At 36.2% G+C, this 27815-nt stretch overlaps 1 protein-coding gene across 1 annotated transcript; it reads right to left on the reverse strand.

Annotated features, from left to right (window-relative positions):
• Positions 1-542: 542 nt before the first annotated feature.
• mpp1 (MAGUK p55 scaffold protein 1) lies at positions 543-27427 on the reverse strand. Its single transcript, XM_084387766.1, has 12 exons — positions 26962-27427; positions 14030-14158; positions 13649-13727; positions 10180-10265; positions 9667-9735; positions 8407-8603; positions 8187-8293; positions 7628-7708; positions 4618-4698; positions 2629-2831; positions 2360-2434; positions 543-1258 (listed from the first exon to the last, which is right to left on the reverse strand). Exons 1-12 carry the CDS (start codon positions 27082-27084, stop codon positions 1082-1084), a joined length of 1407 nt encoding a protein of 468 aa, XP_084243892.1. The 5' UTR covers positions 27085-27427; the 3' UTR covers positions 543-1081.
• Between the last annotated feature and the right edge of the window lie 388 nt (positions 27428-27815).

Raw genomic sequence — 27815 nt, forward strand, 5'->3', positions numbered from 1 at the left:
GGGGACATTAAATTTAACATTTGATTTAATATTCAACGATAATATTGATTAGCCTGCATTGACACCATTTTATGAGAACTGAACTGAGCTGGATGACGACATCATGGTTTTCTCAAGAGCGGCTGTATGTAAAAAATGTGACTTGACTTGTTTTTACATTTACTTGGAAGGCCCTACTCTTCAGGCACAGATATTATCTGCTTAACCAGTCCCCAAACGCAGGGTTTTTCCTAGTGGTGTCATACCCCATGGGTCCATAACTTTGGTTTCCTAACAGGAACGAGCATTACGTAGCTTGTCGAAGCTCCTGCTCCTCAGTCGAAAAATTCGGACGAAATTGGCAATCAGCACGACTTAAATAGGCAGTCGGCCCTGCCGGTTTTGGTGGGCTGAAATGCCATTTGTCTTCAGTATTCGGAGAAAAACAGAGTTTTCCCCATAAGCATCAGCAACTGACGCAATGCTCATTCCCATCATCTCAGGGAACTAAGGTTACATTAGTAACCGAAACGTTTTCCATTCTTTAACACAGAGAGTCACAATTGAAGTGTGGGGAGACGTTTATTCAGTTCTTTTAAAAGTGCCTTACATTATGACTTGAGGTAAATCCATATATCATAATGAGAAACATTTCAGGACAAGACAAACCTGCTTTCAAATATAGATTGATATAATTTCCCTGTGTTTTTAACATGTTTTTTTTTTTTTTTTAACGTAATTATATTTAAGAAGAACACCATGGTACATGGTATAAAAAATACACTGAAACTCCAGGGAAGATCAGAAATGAACTGAGTGGTATTTTGAATCACAGTAGAGGTCCTTTTTGCATCGCTAACAATGTCATCGCTTACTGCTATATATATATATATATATATATACTGTATACTGTACTGGTATGGTTATAGCACTCTGGCATTTAAAAATCATTCACATATTAAACAAAAAGAACAAACTTATTGCTTTTTTAAAACATTCTATAAACCACTTATTCATGTGCAAACTGTCTTGATGACCGTGTCAGTGTGGTTTACTCTTATGGTATATTTGGAGAGGAGATTAGGGAAAGGGACTGGGGTTTTTAGTACACCCATGAGATTGGCACCCACTGTGGGGTCGAGGAGGCTCTCTCGATGGCCTCCTCTACACCCTTAACGCTCTCATCTACATCATTGTTGACGAGAATTTCATCGAAGAAGTGGCGGTATGAACTGAGGATGCCATCGGATTCTTTCTGGATGTTCTGCACTGCCTCTGACTGAAAAGTAGAAAAGCATAGATTACAACTCGTCAGTGTACAAAGGAAACATTTCTTTATTATAAACTTCAGGTCGTAAGCATGGATAGGTGGGCCATAAGGATGGGCTTATTGGACCAGATTCACAAAAATCTTCTTGTGAAATGATTACTTGAGATAAAATGTTCTCAAATATTTTCTTAAATGCTGTATTTTGGCTCTCCCTGGAGTAGTAGTTTTGAGTCCTGGTGAACGAGCTCTCTCATTTGTGCTGAATTGATTGTTCTTGAATTTCAATTTCAGCAAACGGTTGTGTCACGCATAATCAGGATCAATCATTGTTTACATTGGTGTAACTTCAAAGGAAACATGCACAACCTATAGTATTAGCAGTAATATGCAATACATGTAAGCTAGTGTTATGTTGTAATGCTTAAGTGCAAAAATGAATTTGAAACAACCTAATAAAAGCATAAAAGATATTACCTTTGAGGATTTAAGACAAGTTGGAGGTTATCCTAACTTTGAACAGTTATTTACGATGGTTTTTAATAGGCCTGCCATGATTCCTTGATTAAATTTGAGTACTTGATTTAAAAAAAATCCTTGATTGCAATTTACCCATGTCGATTGACTGGCAAAATACCAGAAGTGGCGCATAAGTTGATTGTTTATATTATGTATATTACATTTTGTATTCACAGTAACAGTGTTGTTCAACAAAACCATATGATCACTTGTTTTTGATACATTATTTGAACCAACTATTATTGCCTCATTGTTATTATATATGTATTTTAATTCATTTTATTGGCTATTGTTCACTTAGTCTATTATTATTACCACAAAAAAATATCCGATTAGTCGATTAATCATCAAAATAATCGACCAATTACTCTAGTACCAAAATAATCATTATTGAAAGCTCTTTTTTATTTTCACGAATTTGATTTCTTTTCAAGTTTTGTCTTAAGAACAATGTTAAGAACATTCTTAAGAAGTATTTTTGGAAATACTTTTTTTTATTTTTTTTTATTGGAAATACAAAAACAATTTTATTCTTAAGCAAGTTTTGTGAATCTGGCCCCTGGGGCTTGAAGCCAGAATGAATCAGTTTCTAACCTGATTGCCAGTGTTAGTAGGAGCAATGAACATCACAAGAGGAGCAAACTCTGCCGTTCTGAGCACTTTCAGCGTCTGGAAAACAAAACAAAAAGAGTTCAGAAAGTAATTGACTGACAAGAGTAGAAATAGTGACGGTTCATCAAAATAAAAACAAACTAGTTTTTTAAGAAAATGTGAATGGTGTTTTCTGTGCAAAACTTGACAGCACAATGCTAGGGATCAAATGCTATGGTTATTTAATAGCTGAGTCAACAGTGTGGCATTACCTGTGGTTCCACATCCAGCAGAGCAATTTTCCCCTGTGCGTGAATCTTGTCAACAGTTTCGATCTTAGTACCAAACATGTGTCCCTGGTGACTGCCATATTCAAGTAGCTGATTCCCGACGATACATTTGGTCATTTCATCATTGGAAATAAAGTAATATTCTTTGCCATTCTCCTCGTCCTTCTTTGGTGGTCTAGTGGTGTCTGCAAAGAAAAATTATATTTCTGATTCATTATTTTGTCATGTTTTCCAGTGAACAAATGTTTTTTATTTAAGAAGCAAAACTCCGTATAACTTGTTTACAGAGAATACATAATAAATGTATATGAATCTTTAAATCTATGAAATATATATAATCTTATAGTCTTATATAGATCTTATAGTCTTATATAGTTTTGTTTCTCAAGTAAAATTGATCTTGGTTTAAGGATGATAGGATACTGGAAAACTAAATAAAACTATAAATTAAGAAAATAATTTGCCAGCAAAAAGTTGTCAAAACAGCCTTAAGTGTTTTAAACATGTTTTTGCATTTTAAAAATTGAAAATTAACATTTTTAAAAGGTGCAAGGTCTAGTGACACATTTTTTAAAAGTTGAACTTTTTTTTTAACATGAATGCTGCATTAAAAGAAACAAACAAAGATGTCCATCTAGCGCATGCTTACATTAGCCTGGAAATCCAGACCCAAATCTGAAAGATTAAGGGTCTGGCATCGAGTAATGAAAATCGCCCAGCTCGAGGGCGGCACCAAGCATGAATTTGAAAATCTCACTGCACGCAATTGGATAACACTACGACCAATCACTGTCGAGATTGCGCTGTTACTAGCGCTGTCGTCATCTGTTTAGCTGGCCTCTGGCTATATCAGATGCATAGTTAATGAGCATCATTACTCAATGCCAGAGTAACTCGCTAAGCAAATTCAAATTGTGCTCTCGCGAGAACTCTGGATTTCCAGGGTATGCTTACATAGAAAAACAGACAGTTGACGACACCCATTGACTTCCGTAGTATATATATATTTTTTGTTTAGGTACTATGGAAGTCAATGGCTAATGTCAACTGTCTGGTTTCCAACATTCTTAGAAATATCTTCTTTTGTGCTCAACAGAAGAAAGAAACTCATACATGTTTGGAACAACATGAGGGTTATTAAATAATGACAAAATTGACAAAAAGAGGGAAAAGAAGATTTTTTGAAGAATGTTGGTAACAAGAAAATTGGTGGTAGCCATTGACTAACAACTTGAATTGAATTTCAACTATAAAGTAGCACTCCAGTGTGTTCATTTTTACTCGTGTTTGACCTTGATGAAGACATTGATTGAGTCAAGAAAGGAACCTGAAAAGATTGCTGGGGCCAGGAGTAAACCTACCTTATTATGCAAATAGTCATGGCTTTGTTTTGGCTAGATTTTGTTCAAAATGACCTCGTATCCATTTGTTTTGCGATTTCGCTTGAAGTACATAAACAATAAAAATGGTGTGGCATGTCAACTTGACATTGCTAATGAAGGTGAGTAATGAATGACACATTTTTAGGTGAACTACTGTGCTGAAAAATTCCTAAATAAACCATTCGTGAAATCCATGTTGGTCCGGGCTTTTTACGAGTTGGTATAATGCTGGTCTAGCTGGTGAACCAGCATAGTCAAGCTGTTATCAAGCAAAAAAAAAAAATTTGCTGGTCCACCAGCACACCTGCTTCCCATGCAAGGGATCAGCAAACCAGAAACCAGCATCTCATGCTGGTCCAAGCATGCAAACATACCTTATGCTGGTGAACAGCAATACTGGATTTTTCAGCAGCGTATCCATACATGGATTTGCGACCGTATATCATTGTTTTGCTCTGTTTAAACATTCCTAAACACTGTTTAAAATTCCTAAATACAGGCATGTACGACGTGTTGTCGATAACAAATACAGGCAATACGTCAACAATTCCTAAATGCATTTGGAGTTATGCAGCTGGATTGTACATACGTGGTGCTGGGTAGGCAAACTTCTCAGGATATTTGGTCAGCAGTGCATTTTTAATATGGCTCCTTCCAACTCCAGGTGCACCTTTAAACAAGAGCAAAACATTGAATATAAAATTTTAGCCTGTAAACTTAGCTGCACATTTTCAAATATTAAGCTCCTTTTTGTGGATCTACATGGTAATTTACCTTAATGGAAAAAAAATAACTATACCAAAATGTATTTATATATGTATTATATTTATAATAAGTATACTACAAAACCATTAACATATTTACTGACGTATCACTTGAGACTTCCTGATTTAAATATTATAATTAAACTTTATTTGAAAGGGGCTAAATGCACATCTTAAGAAAAATGAGCTTTTCACTTCTCCCATAGTGTATGATTGCAAAAAAAAAAAAAAAATTTATTGAACATTGACGGACCAACAGATTTTGTGTGAAAATAAACCATAAAAGTGGTTTATTTTGTTTAAAAATCTGATGTGTATGCGGTGGCGAGGTGGAGCTTCACAGTATTGATACAAATACTTAGACATTATTAAAAACATATTATTTTAGCCAAAGCTAATACTTTTTCAAAACAATCACTTCAGCAAAGTTTGTACTATTTTTGGTTTATTTTGATAAAATAATAGATTTTTGTTCATTAAATGTTCATTTTAATAAATACAGAAACAATTTTTTTTTTTAAGTAAAGATTTTGAAAGCATTGAAGGAGATCCTATAACTATTAAATATATGTACAGTAGTAACAATAAATAATATTTTATTATATGATATGATTAATGTCATATTTTTTAAGAATGATGGCTTTATTATAAATATGGTGATTATCTCTAAGGTGGACACCCAACTTAATATATGATATTTACCATCTTAATCTAACCATGTCACGTCAACAAATGGAAAAGTCAGCCAGATATTTATTATCATAAATATTGTTAATATTTCAAGTCAGTATCATGTTAATTATCGTGCCTTTAACCCCAACAGCAGGGGCGCCTTTTACCCCAAATACCATACTTTTACATATTCTTCCATTATTGAAAAGCTGTTGCTTTAATTACCTTGAACAAAACTGAAAATCATCAAGAAGGCCTTTGTCTCAAAATATATTAAATAATTTTAGTGATTCTCATTTGCTACTTAAATCTACAACATGTGCCAGTTTTTGTGCCATCTAGTGGTTTAGAGGAAAATAAAATCAAAGGTGCCTTTTACCCCGGTGCTTTAGTCCCATTGTACCCTACCTCTTTATTGCACAATGCACATTTCTAAATATTGAGCCTAAAATGTGTTTAATATCACTATTAGTAGTATGATCTCTGTATAACATCAGTCTTTAAATGCAAGATAAAGTGCACCGCACAATCAAATATACATACTGTAAGTATATCTTTAGTTGAACTTCAGCAGCATTTCTGTTTAACTAAAGTGCATTAAGAACAAAATTAGTTGTTCCAATTTAGCGGACTTTAAGTATACCAATTTAGTATACCAAAAGTACAATTGCAGGGTATTTTATTAAGTACATAAATATGTAAACATATTTGTAGTATACTTGGCATAAAATAAATGTATTTCAAATACATTTGGGTATATCATTTTTTCACTAGGGTATATTACAGGGTATGTATATATATATATATATAGATAGATAGATAGATAGATAGATAGATAGATAGATAGATAGATAGATAGATAGATAGATAGATAGATAGATAGATAGATAGATAGATAGATAGATAGATAGATAGATAGATAGATAGATATATATATATATATATATATATATATATATATATATATATATATATATATATATATATATAGGGTATATTCTTTTTAACATTTCCGGGGGGTTCAGAAGCTGAAATCGTCATAATTTGATAAGCTTCAATTAGTGTTGAATGAAAATTCAGCATTATATTTCTGTATTCCCATTTCCTCAAACAGCCAAAAAAATAATAAAAAAAACCCATAGCACTTCGATGCCTTTCCAAAAAAAAAAAAAGGAAACCATATCAATAGCCTGGTCAGAAGAGAGAACATGACAAATTAGCCATCACTCCCTCTTTAATTAGCCATCACTCCAAATTAGCCATCAAGCAGTTGTATTGGAAGCACTCACATAGCAGTGTTAACTATTTGTTCTGGAATTAAATGCCAAGGTCAAGTCAAGTCACATTTATTTATATAGCGCTTTTTACAATACATATTGTTTCAAAGCAGCTTTACAGAGATAACAGGAATATAATGCAACAAAGTTTGTTTCCAGATGAAAATAGGGTCACAGTCCAGCTTAAGTAAATTCAGTGATGTTTCAGTTTTGTTGTAAAAAAGTTATTAATTTAGTTAATTTTATATATATAGCCGCTCTGGAGAAAACCATGATGTCATCATCCAGCTCAGTTCAGTTCGCATATAATGGTGTCAATGCAGGCAGATCAATATTATCGTTGAATATTAAATTAAATGTTAAATTTAATGTAACACAATTTAGTTTTTTTTTGTTGTTTTTTTATGTATATTTATAACACTATACTTTGAGCTAGATTTACGATGTTAATAACTGTGCAGACAGGTCATCACAGTCCAAAAGCGACTGTGAAAAGAGCCCACGATGATATGTACTCCCATAACGTCTGTTTGCTTTGTGCTCTAGTTTTGTTTTTGCCTGTCTCAGTGCTTTGAGTTGGTTGTCACGGTTACTGATTTAGTTACGCACCTGTTCTGAGTTTCTTTGATTATCTACCTGTGTATTTAAGCCCTGTGCTAGTTCTGTTCATTGTCCGATTTCATCTTAGTTAGTTGGTTGTTCAGTTAATGTTTTTGATCTAGAGTTTTCAGTGTTTTGGAAAATAAAAAAAAGTTTTATTCTACCCTGCTGAAACCACGATGTGACACATAAATCCTCCATTCCCAAGAATTCCCTGCTGGTCTAAGCTGTGTCAAAGGTGACGGAGGCACAATATTTAAAGTTAATAGGGGATGATAATGCTTACCGATCAGAACCAGAGTTTTTCGGATGAATGCAGGAAGTCTCACCACTTCTTCATAGGATATTACATCAAGCTGGTCAAAGACTAAGGAAGAAAAAAATTCATCAGTTAATGCTTGACAAGTGTATCTGTCTAAGGCCTTTTTTTACAGGACCAGACTCATGTTGTTGCTTTAACTCAAGACACCATCTGAGCTGCGTAACAGAGCTGAAGCTCTATACAGAAAACACAATGATTTCTGTGTTACCACATTGAGTATTTTTTTTTAATTACAGCCATAAAATGGTTATTGGGAGCTGGCATTGGAGAATAACTCATCATTGTGAAATCAAATTTACATTAGTAGGGGTGTCTGTCACCTTTATATCCAAAAAGAAAATGAATCTACATGGAATGGAACACATATTTAAGTGCAGATTATCAACATATTAAATCACCTGCATTTAGTGCAGCACAGAAAGTGCATTTTCAAGTAATGGGTAAGTAGTTTGCGCTAGAATTTTATATTGCTTTATAAAAGCCTTATTTTTCACAGGCTTAAGAAATGGTGAGCTTCACTAACTTGAGCTGTGTTTGGCCAGGTATTTGTCTTTGCATTTCTTCTTCTTGCCAAAAGGACTGCAGGACTGTCCGGCTTCCCGTGTCGCTTTGCTTTTGCTTGCTACTCGCCTGAAGAAACATCGGAAATGTTTATGCTTGTGTGAAAGAGAGGGAGATCTTAAACGTACATCACTAATTACTTGCGAATGTTGAACAGTCATCAAATGCAGGTCAGAACGCACCATTCCTGAAGTTCTGGAGATGGGATGAGTCCTGCAAAGTCTGTGGAGGAGCTGTCCACCTTTCCTTGCCACCAGTTTGGATCTTTCTTATTGATGATATGAATAATGTCGCCCGTTTGGAATTTCAGGCCAGCTTCTTTGCATGGGATCAGGTCATCTTTGGCAGGGTCATAGTCAAACTGTGCTCTCATATACATCTGCAAAAACATTATCCGGAAAACATTACTCTCTCATAAAACCATCACAAGTGCTTCATAACGATGATTTAGCCAATCAGTGCCTTCCAATTTTAGTGGTCGGTTTCTCCAGGGTCAACGAATCCAGGAACATGTCCTACTTGAGTAAATCATGTTGTGTATATAAACATCATCCTGTTGTATAATTCAGTTCAATTTAAGTTGAAGCTAGCTAGCATCTTCAAAATAAATAAATAAATAAATAGATAAGTTTCCCCTTATGTAATGCATTCATTTTTGGTTTAACAATTCTTTTAATTTAATTGTCATTAAAGATTTAAAGAAATAATTAAGATTTTTTTTTTTAAATGCTCATCAAGGCTGCATTTATTTGATCAAAAACAAATAATTTATGCCTGTGATTTACTCCAGTCTTCATTGTCACATGATCCTTCAAAAATCATTCTAATATGCTGATTTTATTTATAAGATACAGATACAGATAGACAGAAAGCAGACAGATAGACAGAAAGCAGACAGATAGATAGATAGATAGATAGAATGATTTTAGTGACAATATCTACAGCTAGTGCAAATACAGTCTAAAACAGATAAGCAAAACTCTAGATGGAACTAGATGTTCTGACTTAAACGTAGCACAATGGTTACCACATGGTATATGGTGAAAGAGGATTTAGAAAACTGCCATAGCTCATCACAACCTCAAACAATGTTTCACAATCAACTGCAGTGCAGTTTGATGCTGTGTGACCAGAAGATGGCAGAAGAGGGTTTGAAGTTACTTCATCTAATGAGAAAAGTAAGTGTACAGTTATCTGCTATTGATGCTTAAATAGTCACCTGTGTCTTTCATTGGTTTCCCATTCCCATGATAAACCCCACACCTTAATTTAATCAAGGATACAGAATAGACAAAGAAAGAAGTGATCAAATCACATTTGAGCGCATATTTACAGATCAAAGGGTAAAGCGAGATGAGTTGATTGTGATCATAAAAAATAATAATAAAATGAAGCAAGAAAAAGGTATGATGTGAGATTGATTCTGCTGCTGTTTTACTCACCTCACATGCCATATGGCGACTTTGCTGATTGGGGATGATTTTCAATGTGACTACACCGTTTGTGTCTTTCTGTAATGTTAAAAAGCATCCAACAACATACAATAAAGAGTAACATAATCACAAATATCATCTCTGAGTGTCAATTCCTCTTAAAAACTGCTCAAAATGTGCCAGTGTTGGGGAAGCTGCTTTGAAACTGTAGTTAGACAAGCAACAAGCAAATCACAATTTTTTAATAAAGTATTTACACAAAAAGTTACAAACAGATTACACTGACGCTTTCTTTGCTCAGTTTCACAGCAAATTCGAATTAGTGTAATGCAAAAAACGTATCTGTATTTTTATATCAAATTACATTTTTCTTTAAAGTTACAATAACATGCGATCAAGTGTATGAAGACATTACATTCAGTTTCCACTTTTTTTTAAAGTGTTATTTCTGTAATAATCACACTTTCTAAAAGTTAATGTTAAAGTGTACTTCTTTTTCAGTGTGCAGACACAACAACCCACCAGAATCTTCTGCAGTTGGTCTACACTTTCATTAGCAACACTTTTCCCATTGATCTCTGCGATTTCATCGCCTTCATGTAAAGAACCTGTTAAAAAAAAAAGAAGAAAAAAAAAAAAGAGTTAAGCAGTTATCCATTGAGCTCTATGGAAACTAGGGATGTCCCGATCAAGTTATTTTCTGATCCGAGTCATTGCATATTGAGTATCTGCCGATACCGATCCGATTCTTATATTTTCCTAATGTTATAGCTGTGCATTAAACAATTTTAGTGCACGACGCGAAGCTGAGTGAATTCAAATAATTTAATGCACAGCTATTTGGCAGCTATTATACGTGGATTATGCTGCTTATACCATTGTCGTTTGCCAACGTTGACAAGTTAAAGCTGTTATTGATGTTTGCTGCACAATATTTGACCAGAAGGGTAAAAATTGCAGATATTTTAGTTAGTTACGGCTTGTTAGGTCTAGCATTCTGCCACTTTAAATCAGACACAGAGATTAAGTAGTGAGTAAGATTACATTTATTTAAATGAATGAATCTTAGCATTTATTTGAATTCATTATCAAGATAGAGAAAGAGTTGACAGATGCGTGTGTGAATTACCTGCGTCTGTTCAGTGGCGGAGCCAGAGGGGTGTCCGGGATGCCACCCCAAAATTGTATTCGCTAATGGCAGTTGCTGATGCAGAAAATTTTTTTTTTTTTTTTTTTTTTTGCCGGCAGCGCACAGTTTTCAAACGGACGAGCAGAGGATAAGAGAATGTGGTTGCAAGACACCAAAGAATAAGAAAACATCATATTTGAAGTAAGTTTTTAAGGTTTAGCATCAGGGTTGTTTGCTCTATTACGCATCTCCTGATCGAGTACCTCCAGATCAAAACGCAGGCAAAGAAGAAGCAGAAACAAGCGATATCATAATGCGATCACTATAGGACTGTGAAGCTTTGGAGGTGTAGGGTGTTGATGGACTCGATCTACTCATCTGTGTTTTGATCATCATTCTGAATCTGATCTGGATGTAGCCTTGGATAAAAATGTGATTTTCTCAGCTTTTTGCTTTTTTATGAAACTTACCAACATTCAAGTGTTGATAAAAAAGGATGCACGAAGCTAGAATAAAACTGATTTGTTTGTTTTTTAAAGCAGAGGGTCTGTTCTTTCTTTTGGTATATTGCATGTTCAGATATTCATATATCAAAATATTCTGGGGTGCCATGAAATTGTGAAAATGAACAAAAACGCTGGCGGTGGCTGACAACTTTTTTTTTTTTTATGCTGGCGGGAAAGAGTTAAGATAAAAATGTTGGTAATTGGATGATTAGATGTAACCACAGGTTGCCATATTTTTGCACAGGACCAATTAAACATGAATAGAAAGGGAGAGATATCAGAGTTATTTTTAAAGAAGCACAAACAGGGAGACCCCATCCCTTGCATCATCACTGGACCCCAGAGCAGCTCCCTACCTCAGAGTCGGTGTGGTCAGACTTCAGGAACATCTACCAGACACAGACGGTCAAGCACATACCGAATTCAGGAATTTAAGTTGAGATGATTTTGTCAGATTAAAAGGATAGTTCACACAAAAATGAACACCAAAAGAAGATATTTTAAAGCATGTTGGTATCCAAATAGTTTTGGGTTCCCGTTGACTTCCATTCCATTGTATTTTTCTTTCTATACTATGGATGTTGATGGGAACCAAAACTGTGTGGTTACCAATATCTTCTTTTGTGTTCCGTAGAAGAAGGTCATACAGGTTTGGACCTTTAAAATGTTGGTTCATGTGTATTCTTGTTGTTGATGGCTGTGGCAGTTATATTGTGATTATACACTATTGGTCTTGTGTTATAAATAGATGTATCAAGGGAGGACACAGATACCTCTGGTTCTGAGCAAGACAGTGAGCCAGAGCTGCCAGGAGATGTCATGGAGCCCCTCCCAACTGCATCAAGCACCAGATTTGCTGTTCCAAAAGGACCCAGTGGTAGGCCAGACCTTTACTTTAAACTACAGTTTAGTTAGCAGATGTTAGTATCTAATCTTGTGGATCCCTTAATTATACATTTCCATAGAGATGTGACACATTATTTAACATTATGTTATTATAATATTATTTATTTTGCATTTCAGACATCTCTAGATCCAGAGAAGAGGGTCCTGTACAGCCATGTTTGAAAACATTTCCCAGAACTCAGCGTGGTACTAGGAAAAGGGCTTTCAACACCTCCTGGTATAAGGACAATTCAAGGCTCGAATATTCTGTAAGTCAAGATTCAGCTTATTGTTTTGCCTGTAGGCATTTTTCAACACTTATAGACACAAACAGAGTGACCCAATTCCTTCCACTGTGTGTATGTGTCTGTGTGTGTGTGTCTGTGTGTGTGTGTGTGTGTGTGTGTGTGTGTGTGTGTGTGTGTACCCCCGAAAGTAGCAGTGGCCACCCACTGGTCACCCCCTGTATAAAACTCTAGTTCTGCCACTGGTTCAGCATCTCTCTCTATAAACAATGAAGCTGTGAGTTTAATTACTTCAAAACCAGCGATGTTACCCCCTTTTTGCTGAGAAATATAACCTAGTGATTCAGTAGCGAAGCTATTTTAGTGCTAAACGTCGCGGGAAAGCGTTGCTAAGTTTCTGACGCGCTAGAACAGACCTCATTGGTTCAGTTGAGCTGCTTCTTTTCCTTTTAACGGTGGTTGGAAAAGTGAAGTAAATTAAAATTCACTTGAACGTGCATACCGCCACCTACTGCACGACACCTGCGTAATAGCTGACATAAAATAAAGGATCAGGCTTAAGCCGGTGCACACAGTGCGATTTTGGCTGCGATTTGGCCATCTGAGACAAATTTTGCAAATCCTAAAAGAATCCTCTGATCCTAGGCTAAAACCTAAAGTCTTTCATTGTTAGTTTGACATGTTCACCGCCAATTAATGACCGTTGCGATAAAATTTGAATGAAATGAAATTCTGGCAGTGTCAGAAGATTTGACTCGCAGTCCTGCAGTGTGACTTCTCTAACGACAACCGTCAAATTGTCTTCGTTTTACAAGACAAGCAGTGACCAAAATTAACGTTAAAGATTTCTTTGTAGCCACCATTTCAATCCCGCGTGTAATGCAGCTCACTGTGAACGTGCGTGTCATTGATTGATCATGTAAAACTCTGGACAAGTTTTCTTGCGTGTGTCCGTTTTTAACGCGTCTTGACTGTCGTACAGTCTGACATTAATGACAACTGAGATCATACAGTGTGACATGGATTACGGCAGTGATCATGTTCGTACAGTCTGACAAGCAACAATCACAAAGGGCTATTATAAATCGCACAGTGTGGGATTGGATAGTCGATACCGATCAGTAAAAAAAGCTTAATCCGAGCAATACCGATCCTTGAGACCGGCTCGGGACATCCCTTATGGAAACTACATAATTGTTCACAAACAAACCAAGAATACACTGTACCTTGTCTGTGTATCATCCCTCCATGCAATATTCTGGCCACTGTACACCTCTGCTTTTCATTCAGCTTAAGAGTTACACCCTGAATAGACACACAACACAATATTACACTTCTGCTGTTTGGAGACTTCAAAACTTCTTTTCATTTCGGAGCTCAGTAGACATGGTCACTATGAACTGGATAAGATCTTCTTAAAATACTCCTTTTTTTGTTCCATTGAAGAAATAACAGCATACAAGTATGAAACAACACGAGTAAATAATAACAGAATGAATCTGTGAATTATTCCTTTAAAGACAATTCAAATTATGAGTTCAATGAGTTTAATTTTGTAAATACAAAAGAACACATTTTTTTACACATAAAAATAAAAGGTTTAATACCAGTGGCTCAGAGGCGTTCTTCTCAAAGGCCACTTCTCTCATCTTGGTTACGTCTTTGCCGTTCATGTGGCCCGCGCTGCCGTTGGTGAAGACTTCCTGTCCTTTGTTGTCATATGTCTGCATGGCGGCCTGGGAATGCAAACAGGGAGCACATTAAGCTCTGTATTACAGAAACCAAACCTTTGAGATCCTAATAATTAGCTTTGTCTTTGCTGAATCCATGTATCTGTGACGAGATATTAGGAAGGAACATAACATTCACATTTATAACATTTGTTATAAATGTTACATGTACTTACTATTGTAATAACAGCAAATGATGCATAATTATATGCAACTATCCCTAATCCTAACCCTATAGTGAGTACGTTGTTAATTAATATTACTCGATACTTAAATGTATAATTATACTGTAAAAAGGACACCTTAAAATATAGTGTAACCAAACATATAAGAACTTTGTCTTGGCATAAAATAAAGTGGTATGATGGAGGAGGAGAATTAAGGAGTCATTGTGGACATCTGTCCTGGGTTAACGATTAAACGGCCACATTTTAACACTTCATTAAATCCTGCAATGCTGGGAACAGGTTGGCATGGTTATGTTGTCTGATGAGGGGGCTTGACTAGCATGACTAAACAAACTTCATCACAACTTAATAATGGTACCTTCTATAGTGCTCTATTATTAATATATTAAATAGAGCAAGTTTCTTTTATTTTTATTTTTATATCCAACTTTTCATTAGTGGTTCAAAATGTATTTTCATTCTGATAGAAACACTCCCATCTTTATTTATTTTTATTCACATAAGAATAAAGTTGCAAATCTTCGTTAATTTTGTTCATACATTACATGACTAAAATCATCTCTGTATTTACCTTTATGCTGGAGAGTGAGGTTCTTAACAAACTAGCCTGTTTTCAGGTAACTGCCAGTTCATTACCTAACTTTGAGATCAAGTTACTCAAGTCAATGAAATCACAAACCAGATCCATTTAAGTTCCAATTGAATGTGACTATTAGAAAAGGATTAATTAATTTAATTTAAAATAAAATGAATGACTTAATTTTGAATAAACACATTTATTACAAACTAGACACCTAAACCTGCTAAATAAAATACCGCACAGGGACGAATGCCCATGTGAATGCAAGAGACTGGAAATGCACTCTTGTGCGAAACATTGTGCATTTTGCCGTGTCGGTACACGATCCGTTCCACCTGCACGATCCGTTCTACGCATGCGTATAATGGGATTTTAGCAATATTGCGATTATGCTTTACCTCATGTAAACACAATACTTAATAATGTGATAAGCTCATAATCGCATCAACTATAATCATATTAAAACAGGTGGCGTACGCCGTTTTTAACCATGTAAACACTTGAATCGCACTAACTGAAGTGCGCGTGTGTTTTTGTCACGCACCTTAAGCGCGTATTAATTTTAAACTTGACATTAGGAAGTTTTCCCTGAACTCTGTCAACACGACTCACTGTCAGCAGTCTACCTTCATCCAGAAACAGCTCAAATAACGTGACAGCAGTGTATAAAACTGTTACAGGCACCGACATAATATTTCTGTCTGAATAACAAAATACGTCCATAATAACCCGTTTGTTATTTAACGTACGTAATTACGCGCATGCGTGAAACGGATCGTGCAGGTGGAACGGATCGTGTACCAACATGCTGCATTGTGCAGTTTGGTGAACTCTGACCTGCATGAAGATGTGTGACCAAAAGAAGAACAAGACATCTCAGCGTGATCTCTAACAACATGTCTACACAGGACACAACAGTTGTTGAGTCAGCTTGAGGCTGTCTACACTGGACGAGACAAAGCAGCCATTGCAAATCAATTTTGTGTCAAAAGTAGCGCGAGCGAGCGCTTAAAGTACATCCGAAATAGAATGGGGCATCAGTTTAGCGTCGGGTATTTGTTGTGTCGCGCCAGATCCAGTGTAGACAGCATCACTGATTATAATGGGTTCTATTTGCTTTTGCCACGTCGTGCCGCTTGAGTCTGGTGCAAACGCGGTGTTAGCTGAATTAGAATGTTTCTACATTGCAGGAAAGTGGAGTAGATTGTGTGTTTTTACATCTTGTATTAATTAATTTTTTGTTGTTGAATTTATGCTTTTACAAAAGACAGCACAGAGCGTGACATCATATCTTATTCATTTCAGTGTCAGAAGTGCTCAAAGTATAGTGTGACCGAAGCTTTAGGCTTAAACATTTTTTTTACTCAAGCACATTAACACAAACGCTTTTAGTTACAAAAGCATGATTTTATGTGTTGTTGCACAGATGCAATTCATAACAAGCTTATTAGTATGTTGCATTCTCAGTCATTTTTTTTCTTTTATGGACAGTTTACTTTTCAGGTCAACTTCTGTAATTATTTATTGTTCAGGACTATGGTACAACCATTTCTGGTAACCTGCCCTCATGCATTGGCCTATTTTTGAGCAAAATGATCTCACAGAGATGCTCAGTTAGTCAATCATCCGCTTTCACAGACACAGCAGTGGATCTAGGGGGCAGCAGTCAGTCATTTTAATCATTCTATGAAGACATGCATAAAAATGCCATGTCTTCATTTTACAACCCTTCAAGCAGTGATATAAGAAAAGCTCTTACATGCTGAATATCAACAGTGTATCAATGACCCGAGCTCAGGGCAAAGTTTACACCACATTAGTATTACACGATCAGGACTTTGGAACTCAGCTTTTAAGACATGATGACTGACGATTGGCTGATGTCAGGTTTTGATAACCAGCATAATCCGGTGTCAGCTAGATATTGTGATGAAGTATGATGTTTTCCCACATTGTGAAATCCACTATGTTTTTATGGGGTTTCCACATGAGCGGCAGTGGGATAAGATGTGATACCTTTTCCTTAAAGGCAAAGTTCACCCCATAATTTAAATATGATATCATCCCCGCTCATGTCATCCCAAAACTTAATGACTTTCTTTTTTCTGTGGAAAGCAAAAGTTATTATTAAAATATTCTGAAGAATGTTGTTGGTAGCCACAAAGTATTTGTGCCAATTGACATCCATTTTATGGACAAAAAAGGCAAGGAGAAAAGAGCAGAACTAAAACACTTAATTAAAGTGTCCCTTTTCTTCATCAGTAATCACAGTCTTACTTCCTGCTTGAACTTATGTAGGTTTGTAACAAATTTGCAAAATACCAGCATGTCTTCATTGGCTGCCAGTGAGCTACGCCTACTTTGACCCGTCCTCAAACATTAGTTGTAGCTGATACAGGAGAGTTTGGTTCATGGTTTTATTAATTGGCAATTCATCAACATGTATTATAGCTGGCCCCTTCCATTGGACCAGGGCAATTATTAGAAACAGAGGATTAGACTCATATGAACAAACTCATTAGATTACTGCAGCCTTTAACATCTTTAACATGTCTGTTGAAAGAGGTTGTTTTTGAAAGCAAAGAATGACACAAATCTCGCTTGTCATGGTCTAGCCATGAATCTTTTCAGTTTGAACATGACACACCTAAAGTTTAAATGAAAAACAGCAGTGTAAAAACATTCTTTGAAATCCATGATCCATGACACATAAGTTTTGGCAATAACCTGTTTAACACATGGAACAAATACATTTGACTAGACTGCGATACATCGTCTATTAGCATACGGATATTAAGATGTTTTAAATATTAACATCATGATTTTCTGTAAAGCTACTTTGAAACAAACAACGTGTATTGTGAAAAGCGCAATACAAATAAAATTGACTTGACACATTATAGGCCTATGACATTTTAGGTCATAATCAACTATCAAAAGATGCTTTTGTCTAAACCTCCATAAGAAAACTTGAAGTCAGTAATTGAATAAAAGCATGTTGGATAATGCTCTGCATTTATTTCTCTGCCTAAACAGGATAGTGGCAGTGAAAGGTATTATGACCGGGTCCATTAGTGTGAGATAACAGGACAGAAGAGGAGCCCCAAGTCTGGGAGACTAAACTAGGCAAATCAAATCAGGGCTCTAGTGTTTCCTGATCGTATGGATTCTCTGCAGAAACCCATTTACACACGTAACACACACGTATGACAATCCTGAAACGCGTGCTTACTCATATACGTTTACACTTAATTCAATTCAGTATAAATATAGCATCTGCCAGGACACATTAAGACCAGAGGCAGAGGTGCAAGTTTAATATCACGTCTCAATGCCCTTAAACACACAAGATGACAATTGTCAGTGCACACTGCTTGTCTGTGATGTTTGTATATTTACCTGTAAATAGTAGGCTCCCAGCTACTTAATTTAATTCATAAAAACAACCTTTACATTTTTATTTTATTTTATTTCATTTCTATGAAATGTTTTGTTTTCCACAATGTGTGAGTGTGTGGTAAATGAAACCACGTATCGACGGCATTCATTCACACAGAGACACGCAGAACATGCAGGATTCGTATTTAAATACTCTCGTGCCCAGATGCGTTCTCTCAGGTAAATTTGGCACCGATTGATTTAATGTGAATCGGTACTCGGTAGTACCGACGTAATTCGCTCGGTGCCCTTGAAAGTATAGTTTGGTACCCATTCCTAGTAAAGCCTCCTGTAAACTCGCTTCATACTGCTGACACAGCTGTCGTCATTAGAGGGAAGTCACATGTTCATAGGAAACCGCCAAACATCCTGAGCAAAGTTTGCATGCCATGATTTGGCTGATAAAACATCAATGCATGAGTCAGCTAAAGAGAACCTACTAATGCGTGTCCATGCAAAGAAACTTGTTGACTCAGGTCTTGTGAAATCAACACTTCAAGTAGAATTCAGTGTTGGCATAACTACAGATATTGCAGTTTACAGCAGCCAGAGGTCATATTCTCTGGAAGCAAATCCCACATCCAACCATTGACTGTAATGCTAATTGGGCACTTTATTTGTACACTCCCAAAAAATTGTGGTGGATTTGAGGAAGATGAAAATCTGTGGCAGGCCCGAACACATCCTCATTCCCAATGTCAAAATAATGGTCTGCGACATGATGTCCTTATTCAGCTCGCTACACTTCCTACTTTAGAGTTTCACTGTGTCAGGACTGTCATGTGACTCAATAGACAAAGAAAAACCCATCTGCTTTCAAGGCAGTGTCATCGCATGGCTTGAGACGTTATAACCAAGACACTCCTAAAAATTGGAAATCATTTATCATGTAAATAATCACTTCAAACACCTCATTCTGAAACTCTGCAGTCTTTTATTCTCCATCTAAAGCAAGCAAACAAACGCTCTGGAGATACGCACTGCAGTGCACTTCACCAAAACCAGTGTGATAGACCGGGTGTCTCTGCTGATATCTGCAGTGTGTTGACTCTCCAGTCTTGAGCCCTGGGGGACAAAGCTGATCTATGACGACTGCATGAGCGAACACAAGCTAAAAGAACACTACTGAGATTTAGCTGTGTCATCCTCCAAACCATGTAGACCAACCTGCCTGAAAGGGTCACTTCATAAATCTTGTTCGATTAGACTGCTATCTGATTAAAAAATTGTAATGGGTCTCCACAGAACGCATATAAATACAATATTTTATTCACAATATAAATATAACACCTACTAGGGCTGGGTGGTATGAGTATCGTTACCAAAGTATACATGTCTATCATAAGAGATTTTGCTATATCGTGGCTTGTAAATGTATAGCACTATTGACACTTCAGAGTGATGAAATGCATGAATGAGAATATAAAGAGCAGGACATGTTTGATGTTAAAAAGAGTTATGAGCACAATATTTCCTGAAAGAACCTCGGTACGGTGCTCCTGCTGACTGGTACACTGCCAAAGTGCACGCACAGAAAGCTGTCTCTCAGAAGGCGATCACGAATTTGGGATGTTAAAAAGTGTTATTAAGCACAATAAGCAGTGAAAAAGAACTCAATGCGGTGCATACTGACTGACACAACGTAAGCACGTGCACGGAAAGCCTATTAATAGCAATTTCAGTTCTCTTTCACGTCTTATTCAATTCAGTTCAATTCACATGTATTTGTATAGCGCTGTTCACAATACACATCGTTTCAAAGCAGCTTTACAGAAAATGCATGAGTTCACATTACAATTTAGAGTGATCTGTTATCAGAGTATTTATGTAATCATAGCCGGTTATGTCTCAAGTAAAGGTATACAGTTTGGTGTAAACCGGATGTGTATCAGTATGATGGATCTGTGAGTTTGATCTTAAAGTGACAGCAGCCTAATATACCTGGCTTCTGCTCTGTGTGATTAATGTGAATCAAACAAAAGAGAAAATAAATTACTGTTCTTGACTGATTATTTTGTTTTGCTTTAACAAGAATACATGTATATTTAATTCATACAGTGAATTCTACACTGCAATATTTTATTTTTTACATTTGATTATTAAATGTTGTACTAATTCTAACATGTTAAATAAACCTATTGTACCTGAAAAAACACCAATTTAATTCATATTTTTGTTATATTGTTTCTGTCCTATTGTTTGTAATTTGATTCCTTTTTCTTATTTCTAATAACATAAATGAGATAAAATAACACAAAATAACTATGTTGTTATATATCGTTATCATGAAATAACATTTCTCATATCGTGAACTAAGAATTTGGTCATATTGCCCACCCCTAACATGATGGTGCCAGTGCCGAGCAGCCAGATTTTCTCTTTCTCCCCATATGGTAATTTGTACTTTGATTTTTAATATGGCTCGATCAGTGTAACAATTTAAGAGGAATAAAGTGTAGCTACGTTTCTGGCCCGAATAACCAGATGTATTTGCATAAGAATCCTTTACATATAAAGTTTCCATAAACTCATCACACCAACACTAACCTAAAAAAAAAAATGGTCCAGCTAATTTATATTTATATTTATATTTATATATAAGGTGTGCTCACATTTTGGCAAGATTTTGCAAAACGTTTACATGGGGAATATCCATTTCCACAGTAGACCAGCTACTCATAGATGTACTAGAGTCTCAGCACTTACAATCACCCATGTGTGAACAGGGAAGCTACATGTCTTTTGCTTTTATCTAAAGCAAACACAATACGGGGACACTGTGTTTTACACAAGCAGCTACAAACTGTTCTCCAGACTTCCCCCCTTTTATCAGCAGAGAAAGTTATGGCTTCTATTTATAGAAAGTGTGTGCTTCTTCAGTTTGACTAGTGAAGTGAAGCATTGTAGATCTATGACTAGAAGGTGCTGTGCCAGCAAGCCAGCACCCACAATGCTCAGAGTCCAACAGACACCCCTGTCAGCAATACCACTGTACAGGTTTGCTATTCTGATGAGATGTTGGTGAGTAGATTTGCAACAAACTGTTTTGTTTATTATCTCCATGATTCTCATTTCAAAAGAGTTAAAGTGTTTCTATGTGGTATTTGCTAGGGTAGCTTACATGTTCAGTCAAAAGATCCACTTACAAGTGATATTCTGATGACAATTCACAGTATACTGGTGCCATAATGTTATTGGCCAATATTAGTCAGCATCAGAATATATTTTAAGGTTTCCATCTTTGTACCGTAAAATAAATTGTTTTGATTTCAATTTAGGATTTAACATAAAATTACACCGTCTGGCTTTATCGTAAGCATTAGATTTTTGTATACTGATTATTACATTAAAATATTTACTGGCTATCTATCGCTACACCAATATATCTCAAAAACAAGGGAGAGTATTTGTCAACTTGTTTAAAGCAGATTTTTAAAGAACCTTTTTTTTTTACGACGCTAAATACAGGTGTAAACGGGGTCTAAAACATTTCGAGCTTGCCTACTTTCAACCACTTTCAGAGTTAGTCTTAAACACATTTGACCGGATTGCTTTTGTAGTATAAACTCATGTGGCCGAATGTTTTCGAACAGTCGAAAATGACTGCCAACTCTCCGTCTAATGACCTAAAGCGTTATCATTGTGGGACGCGTTGTTGGGAAGCGCACTGGTCAGGTGGGTTTTAGATTTTGCCGGGGCAAAAGGTTTTTTTTTGAAACATGAAAAAGAATCATTGCATCCTCGTGGATGGACATCATACCGAGCACAATGTTCTTCCACCAGTCCTGACTTCTAGCGTGAACCCACAGCTTTCAACGGGGTCTTGCGGCTATTATTGCATAAACAAATGTGGCTGCTCTCCTCATCTTTTTCTGTTGTGTCATTATGCAAGCAAATTAAAGTTCTGTGAACTTATTTAATCCATTTGCATAGAAATAACTGAAAAAGCCCATAAATATACATTTTATTTATTTATTAGGTTATTTATTTATATTTATTGATCAGATTTATTGGCAAAATCTACAGACTTTTAGCTGTTTGCAATGAACAAATGAAACAAAAGTAATTGCAATAGCTCAACACAACAAGTGGTTTCCCCAAATTCAACTGAAAATGCAACTTTTAATGTCTTATGCAGTCTCAAAATTATTCAACCCCTTCATGGCAAGCATCTTTAGTACTTCAAGCTTTAGTAGAACAGGCTTTTGCTGTTATGACCGCTTCTGGCAGCGTTTCTGAGGAATCACATGCGCAATGGCCTCCAGTTCAGTAATATTCTTGGGTTTGCGTGCTGTAACCACCTTCTTCAAATCCCACCAGAGATTTACTATGGGTTCAAGTCAGGTGAATGTGAGGCCACTGTAGAATCTTCCAGGACTTCTTCTGAAACCAAGCATTGGTGGAATTTGAGGTATGCTTGGGATCATTGTCCTGTTGGAAGGTCCAATGACGCCAAAGCTTCAGCTTCCTCACTGACAGCATGACATGTTCTACTAGAATTTCCTGATATACAAAAATGAATCCATCTTGCCTTCCAAACACTGCAGGTTTCCAGTGCCAGAGGATGCAAAGCAGCCCCAGAGTTCCTTGTTTGTAAAGGGCGATGGTATCTTCTCTTAACTTTTCGGACCATTCTTTTGACTTAGCCATATTTCTACCATGCAGTCAAACGTGACACCAGTGATAATTTCGTTGACGAATAATTTTCGTCATTATTTTCGTCAACGACATTTTTTCACAGACGAAAACGAGACGATAACTAAATAAAAACTAGTTTTGAATGGCAAAACCTATGACGAAAATCTATTGACATTTTCGTCAATGAATAAAAACTAGACGAAAATGTTAGATAGTGACGATTTGGGAAGCGATCCAGTCTGATGTCCTGAATTTGTGGTAGATGCGCACAATTGTACTGTGACGTGATCTACCCAGCGGCACACGAGTTGGCATGCGCTGCATGTCTCATAAAACGTTAAAACATGTAAACGTCTGGGAGAATGAGTAGAGCAGACATGAAGATCTGAATAAGAGTGACGACGCAAAAAAAGAGCTATATTCGGTACGGTTTTCTGTGCGCACACACCCGACCCGAAGCATGCAGCCATTCACATAGACACCTAGCCTATACAGCGCGCGAGTACAGAATTGAGCTCTCTTTCGTGTCTGAATGGACAAATACACACAATTATTATGTCTAAATGTCCGTTTTGGAGAGTATTCACATAAATTATGTCGGTTATGTCTTAAACAGTTGTGAGTGTATCGGATGTGCATCAGTGCATTGGATCCGCATGTCATTGGACATGATCCGATGTCTTAAAGTGACAGTGGGTAATAAACCTAATGCGGTCTGTGTCCTTAATATTGATCAAGCAACAAAAGAAAAAGAGAAAAGCATTCACTGCTCGTTAATAGCTTTAATAAGGATTCATTATATTTAATTCATACAAATAAATATGTATGCTTGAAAGAATAGAGAATGATGTATGCAAGTAAAGAATTCATACAGTAGCCTATATCATTCATTGTAAAAAAGACAGTCTTCTAAAGTGGTTTTATTTAATTTTAAGATATTTTTTAAGTTACAGTAGTTAAATCTGTATCTGTATTGCACGTTCAAACTTTAAAATCATTCATATTAGCAGGTTAATATATGTTTTCTCCGGGAGTATATGGGTTTGGAAATTTTAGAGAAATTCTAAATAAATGCATTTAAATTGAAACCCATTTTATTTTATTCTACAGTAGATTTAGTCGACTAAAATCTTATTGTATTTCGTCGACTAAAACTAGACTAAAACTAAAACAATTCAGATGACTAAAATATGACTAAAACTAAATGGCATTTTAGTCAAAAGACTATGACTAAAACTAAATAAAAATTTGCTGTCAAAATTAACACTGCGTGACACTCAACAAACTTAGCCAGTTTAGATATTTCATGTGTTCTAGCTCAAGCACACCTGGTGCTACTAATGAAGCCCTTGATTAGTTGCATCAGGTGTCCTTGAGACAACACCTGTTTTGCAGATGTGTGTTGTTGTGAGGGATTCTATTCAGGGTGTTGAATAATTTTGCATTTTCATTTGAATTTGGGGAAACCACTTTTGTTGTGTTGAGCTATTTCAATTACTTTTGTTTAATTTGTTCATTGCATACAGCTGAAAGTCTGTAGATTTTGCCAATAAACCTGTCACAGTCTTAACACAATGGCTATGTTTATGCAATTGGCCCCAGGTATAAACGGGAATGTGTCTTTCCCAATATAAATATGTAATATTTCCCAAAAAGTCATATTACAAAGTCTGTGAACAGGATGTTACGATTGCAAGGTGTAATGTCTGCAAAGGGACAAAAAGTTAATCGCAGAAGAATTACAGTGAAGAAATTCGGCACGACAAATTTGATCTGACATTTGGAGGTCCATCATCCAGAAGAACACGATGAGTATTTTAAATGTGTTGATGATGCTAAACATACACAGATACCAAGAAGCGAACTAGAGTTGGTCAATTGCTGCACATAACTGTGTGCACCCAGCACAAGCCCATGAATGTTGGTTCAGCTCGGCTCGTGGTGGACAAGAAATGAAAAAGTCTAGCTTGAGACAAAGTTGAAATGCTTGTTTTTGTAAACAAAGAAAAAAAGAAAAAAACCTTACATAAGCTGTTGAAAGAAAAGCCACGAATAAAGGCAATATATGCTAATCTGTGTATGATTGCAATTTAATTTTATCTTAAAATCACATTGACATCTTTTAATTGCATTTAATAATGTTTTTAATTATTTTATTTTGGTTTTATGTAATTTTACAAAGCTACTATAACGTCAGACCATTCTGTTTTTTGCTCAATAATAAAATATAAATTCATTTGTAATTGAATTTCAAATTCATGTTCATGTACCATTTGCAATCGTTCTTGCCTGTTGCTTAAAGAAAGAAAAAAATCTGCAATTAGTATTGGAATCAGCTTATTTGGTTGTAATATATGTATATAAATATATATGAAGAGTTCAGATGCAAAAGCCTCTAAGTGCCATCTGAAATTTTCTTCTAGAATGATCATTTTTATCAAGCTCGTATATTTAAGTTCAGTAATTTCACTTAAATGACAAGAAGAAAATTTCAGATGGCACTTAGAGGCTTTTGCATCTGAACTCTTCATATATATATATATATATCAAAAAAGGAAATGAAATCGGACAAGAAAAATCATAATCTGATCATCCCTAATCCCAAGTCTATGAACTTCTTTTGAACAATCACCAGCACTGCTGATAATGAAAGGAAAACCAGTTAATGATGTTAACTCATAAAAGTAAAGAGAGACTGTAATGATGAGTTGACTTGTGAATCTGAGACATTACAATGATGAGTGATTAAATTATCAGTCAAAGTATGATTGTGTTTTAAGATAAATGTTATATGGTGTGATTATAATCTTTGCTAGCCCATAGGAATAATTAATGAGATCACTTTTGTTGTCTCTATTGTTTAACCTAGAAAGGAACAACATTAAATTAAGACTTTACCTGAAGTGTCAGAGTTATTTAACGTTACTCCTTAAAAAAGACCCCAGACCCACTGCTCAGGATTTTTTATTTTATATTATATCTACATTAAATATTAAAACTCTTATACTCTTAATATATCCACAATTGACAGACTTGTGTCAGAAAAAAAAAAAGTTCATACATAAACTAACTGAACTCTACTAGGTGTATTGAGCTATAAAAGAGCAATAAGCCATACAAATACCTTATTTATTTGCAAACTAGTCATTTGATATGACCGGTGATTCGAGTATATGACATCAACAAAAAGTAGAAACAGTAGGCCGCCTGTCTTAAATTATCTGAGAGCATAAGAATATGTTTCCAGACACAGAGAAGAAAAATGCCCACCAGCATTAAATTACATACTTATATCAATTAATGTATTTGTTCCAGAGAGAAACGACGCGCACACAGCTGCCAGTAGCTATTGCGTAAATGAATCGTTTCTTTTCAATGAATTGGTGAACCGGTTCACTAAACGTTATGAAAGATTTGTTCACAAAGCAGACTGTCTGAGCGATTCTCCGGAACAAAAACAAATTAAACATGTAAACGTATTGGAAAACCGTCATGGCATTGACAATAATCACCGTAACTTTTTTTTAAAGATCGGTTAAAAGTGTTCGAACGAACCGATTCGCAGAATTGAATCGGACTTACCAGGCACTATTAACGTGACGTCACGATGCGTCATGCAAAATAATATTCTATAATGTATTCAAAGCCTGTATATGTGAGTCATGTAAAATTTGCTAACTATTTCAAGGCTGAAATCGTCAAAACATCTAACGGTCAAAACATCTAATGGTATGAAGAGGAAAGTTGTTCTGAGCAGCGGTGTATGATGTCAAACCGGGCTGCACCAGACCAGTCTAAACCAGCACATCTTCATCCCTCATGTACACAAGAAGAAACTCGTATATCTGTGACACTGATAACAAACTATCGACAGACACGGTCAACATCCGATTGTCAAATGGAAATGCTGAAATAATGAAATGAGTCGCGTTCTAGATCGTGCTGTTTAATGCGAATCCTCTTACCTTGTCAGACTTGGGTTTATTCTGCAGCAGCTGTTCCAGATAGAGATCGGAGAGAGCCGTTCGCGCGCTGTTCACACGCTCCAGAGTGACAGCAGGTTCGTTTTTATTGGAATTTAATGTCATGTTTCACAGTTTGAGGGGGTGGAGGTAGAAAAAAAAGGGAAAATAGTGTGGACCGCGTTGGGTCTGCTCAAGGTCCGAAAGGGGTGGGTCAGTAGAGCGACACGACGTGATAAGAAAGCTTGAGATAGTTGATAAAGCTTGAGATTCAGGCTCGAAGTCCGGAGTTTGCGCAAGAGGCAAGACACAGCCGAAAAAGCACATAAACAGTAGTATGAGGAGGGGGCTGGAACACTGCAGCTTCCCTTTAGAGTGCGCACTTGCGTAGTTACTGTCTCCGACCCTGATAGAACGTAGCGGGGAACCGCACGCGATTTCTACTATGGCGAAGAATACAATTATGAATATTAATTACGTAACGCGAATGGTCCAAATTAATTGGCTGAAAGACAGCGTCAGTGGGCGTACGCCAGTTCTCTGGCGAATCCTGTTATTGAAGCCGTGGATCATGAATATTAAGTAGGTAATGTGACTGGATTCTCCATGACGGTTCGAGAAATATTAATAAGCAAAGCCTTCTCCGTAATAGGATTTTAAAATTAGCTGACGGTATTTCGAAATACAGTTTTGTGTTTACCATTTATTGCTGATTGGAGTTGTTGTGTTTCGCTGTGGAACTGAAAATGTCATAAACAAGTCAACGAATTGTCAGCTTGTTGTTCGGTGGTGCTTCCTAGTGGGCTAGGGTGACCACCATCAAACAAACCAAATGTGGGACGATTATAAGTTTGTGT

The sequence above is a fragment of the Rutilus rutilus genome (genome assembly GCF_951802725.1).
Source record: "Rutilus rutilus genome assembly, chromosome: 18".
Classification (NCBI taxonomy): domain Eukaryota; kingdom Metazoa; phylum Chordata; class Actinopteri; order Cypriniformes; family Leuciscidae; genus Rutilus; species Rutilus rutilus.

Bases quoted from the DNA above. Each gene is read 5' to 3' on its own strand.
- mpp1 (XM_084387766.1), bottom strand. From the start codon at position 27,084: ATGACATTAAATTCCAATAAAAACGAACCTGCTGTCACTCTGGAGCGT. The intron at 4,699-7,627 runs GTAAGCATTATC...TCTTGTTTAAAG, and splicing joins AAAAACTCTGGTTCTGATCG to GTGCACCTGGAGTTGGAAGG. The intron at 2,435-2,628 runs GTAATGCCACAC...TTTGTTTTCCAG, and splicing joins TGCTGGATGTGGAACCACAG to ACGCTGAAAGTGCTCAGAAC.